The following is a 2,501-nucleotide window of genomic DNA, read 5'->3' on the forward strand; positions in this document are numbered from 1 at the left end:
ATGTAAAAATATAAATTTTCTCATAAAAAAGATTCCAATTACCAATAAATTTGTGAACTGAATACAAGATTTCCAAATACATAGTTTCTTATCAGCAAGACACCCTGTGGATAAAATCCTGATATCATAAAATTCATCACAAAACATTAAGCTCAGGAATAAGTAAAGATAATAAATCATAGTAAAGCGTGAAAAGAAAACTGAACATTATTTTGTGATTATACAATAGCAGAATGAAATAAGAAAACAAAAATTGAGTTGAAATCAAGCAGGCAATGAAATAAACATTAAGGTACCAATTTCCTCAAGGTCATCAAGACATCCTTATTTCTCAGACTGTATATCAGGGGGTTAAACATTGGGGTGACAAGAGTGTAGAAAAGAGAGAGAAACTTGTCCATTCTGGATGAATTTTTGGATTTAGGTTGTAAGTATGCAATGACTGCAGTTCCAAAGAATAAAGTCACAACCATGACATGTGAAGAGCAAGTGGAGAAGGCCTTTGCTTTTCCTTTTGCTGATGGCAACTTCAGGATGGTGGAGGCGATCTGACTGTAGGACCCAAGTATCAACAGAAAAGGGATCATAATAAACACCACAGCAATTGTGAAGAGCAGCATCTCATTCAGAAAAGTGTCTCCACAGGCCAGCTTGAATATTGGGGGGATGTCACAGAAGAAGTGGTTGATTTTGTTGGATCTACAAAAGGGCAGAGAGAAAATCTGGCATGTCTGCCCTATCTCAATCAGAGCACTAGTGATCCAGCAGGCAGCCACCAGCTGGACACAGGCCTTGTGGTTCATGACTAGAGGATAGTGCAAAGGGTCACAAATGGCCACATAGTGGTCATAGGCCATCACTGTAAGAAGGAGGCACTCTATGTTTCCAAACGTGAAAACAAAACTCATTTGTGTGGCACAGGCAAACAGAGAAATGTGTCTTTTCTGAGTCCAAAGGTTTACGAGCATTCTGGGGAGAGTGACCGATACATAACAGATTTCCAAGAAGGAAAAATTACTGAGGAAAAAATACATAGGTGTCTGGAGAGCTTTGTCAGTCCCGATTATGACAATGATGATGCCATTTCCCAGCAGAGTTATCACATAAACAAAGAAAAATGTCACAAAAAGAAACATTTGGAGATTGGGAATATCAGAGAACCCAAGAAGAACAAATTCCATTATTGAAGTGAGATTTACATCCACGAGGTCTTTTTGGTGGTCCATCTGTGAAAGCAGTGCAATTAGACCTTAACCTTTGTAGATCTTTTTTCTAATTCTAAAAACTTAGAGGATTTTGGGGAATCTGCACATATGACTCTATCTTCAACTATTTCACTGCATTTTATATCCTGATCTCAAAGACCACAATTGAGATCCAGTGGAGAACACATGTTAAATTCTAAATGTATATACATATTTAATATCTAACACTAGGCTCGACATCAGATGAAAGTGATGTTTGAGAATGCTACATTTTTATTTTTCTTCTTTTTGGGACACAGAAAAATTAGTCCATTTTACTATTCATGTTAGCACATGGTGTTCTGAGGCAGAAACATTTGTATCACATTTTTTCAGTGGTTGAGCACCGCCAAATTTTGAAATGGTAGTTTTTGATAATTTCTCAACTCTTCCATGGATGGTTTTAGTGTACATGGCATTTCTTCCCTTTCTTATGGTGCAGCTGTAACTCTTACTATATGTGCATACACTTTATTTGAAACCATTCTGTTTGCGTTTATCTGTCAAAATAAACATCACTGTCATTAGGCATTATAATGCAAGACCTGTTATTACCTTTTATCCAAACATGCAGCAGATGCTTGAAAAATGTTTTTCTAACCTATTTGACTGTTCAATTAACCATGACATATTTGAAAGAATTGCACTGATGTGATTTCTGAAACTCTGCCTAGTAAATCTATTATCCAGTTTCTTGCTATGTGAGATGAATTATTTTTGACTAAATTTTATTATTTTACTAAAGGAAATTTTATTATTACTAAATTTTATTATTTTACTAACGGAAATTTTATTATTACTAAATTTTAATATTTTACAGAAGGAAATCAAAACTGAAATTATGAATTATTTATGGCTAATAGGCATTTGTTTAAAATACCAAAAGCAGAGAATATATATTTTAGCTGGAGTGTATGGGATCAAATATATTGTTACTGTAGGTAGTTGGATGTACAGAGCCTCAACTTTCCCATATATTGGAATATACTTGGACAATATGAGTATTTAAGCAAGACAGGTGATTAACATATTTTAGCATTCAATAATATTTGGCAAAGCAAAGACGATTTTAACTAAGCATTTTAACAACTATTGTGTTAATAATATTTTCTTATTTTAAAATAATCTTGAATTGTGTGAATGTCCTCACATTATATTGTAGATAAAGAAACTGAGGTTCAAAGATTTACATGACTAAACTAAAAAAAAATTATTCGACCTCCAAGTGTCATGAGCACTGTGTGGAACGTAATTCAT

At 34.1% G+C, this 2,501-nt stretch overlaps 1 protein-coding gene across 1 annotated transcript; it reads right to left on the reverse strand.

The window, feature by feature from the left end:
• Positions 1-287: 287 nt before the first annotated feature.
• On the reverse strand, positions 288-1,226 carry LOC100512945 (olfactory receptor 10AG1-like). The gene has a single exon (XM_003122305.4). The coding sequence runs from the start codon at positions 1,224-1,226 to the stop codon at positions 288-290; it is 939 nt and encodes a 312-aa protein (XP_003122353.3).
• Positions 1,227-2,501: the final 1,275 nt, after the last annotated feature.

This window comes from Sus scrofa, chromosome 1 (genome assembly GCF_054392235.1).
Source record: "Sus scrofa isolate SSC_HxYL_T2T_F1_AM1 chromosome 1, Sscrofa_HxYL_maternal_Yorkshire_Landrace_v2.0, whole genome shotgun sequence".
In the NCBI taxonomy this organism is placed as follows: Eukaryota; Metazoa; Chordata; class Mammalia; order Artiodactyla; family Suidae; genus Sus; species Sus scrofa.

What these genes read in the sequence shown, in the direction of transcription:
- LOC100512945 (XM_003122305.4), bottom strand. Translation starts at nt 1,226, where the DNA reads ATGGACCACCAAAAAGACCTCGTGGATGTAAATCTCACTTCAATAATG.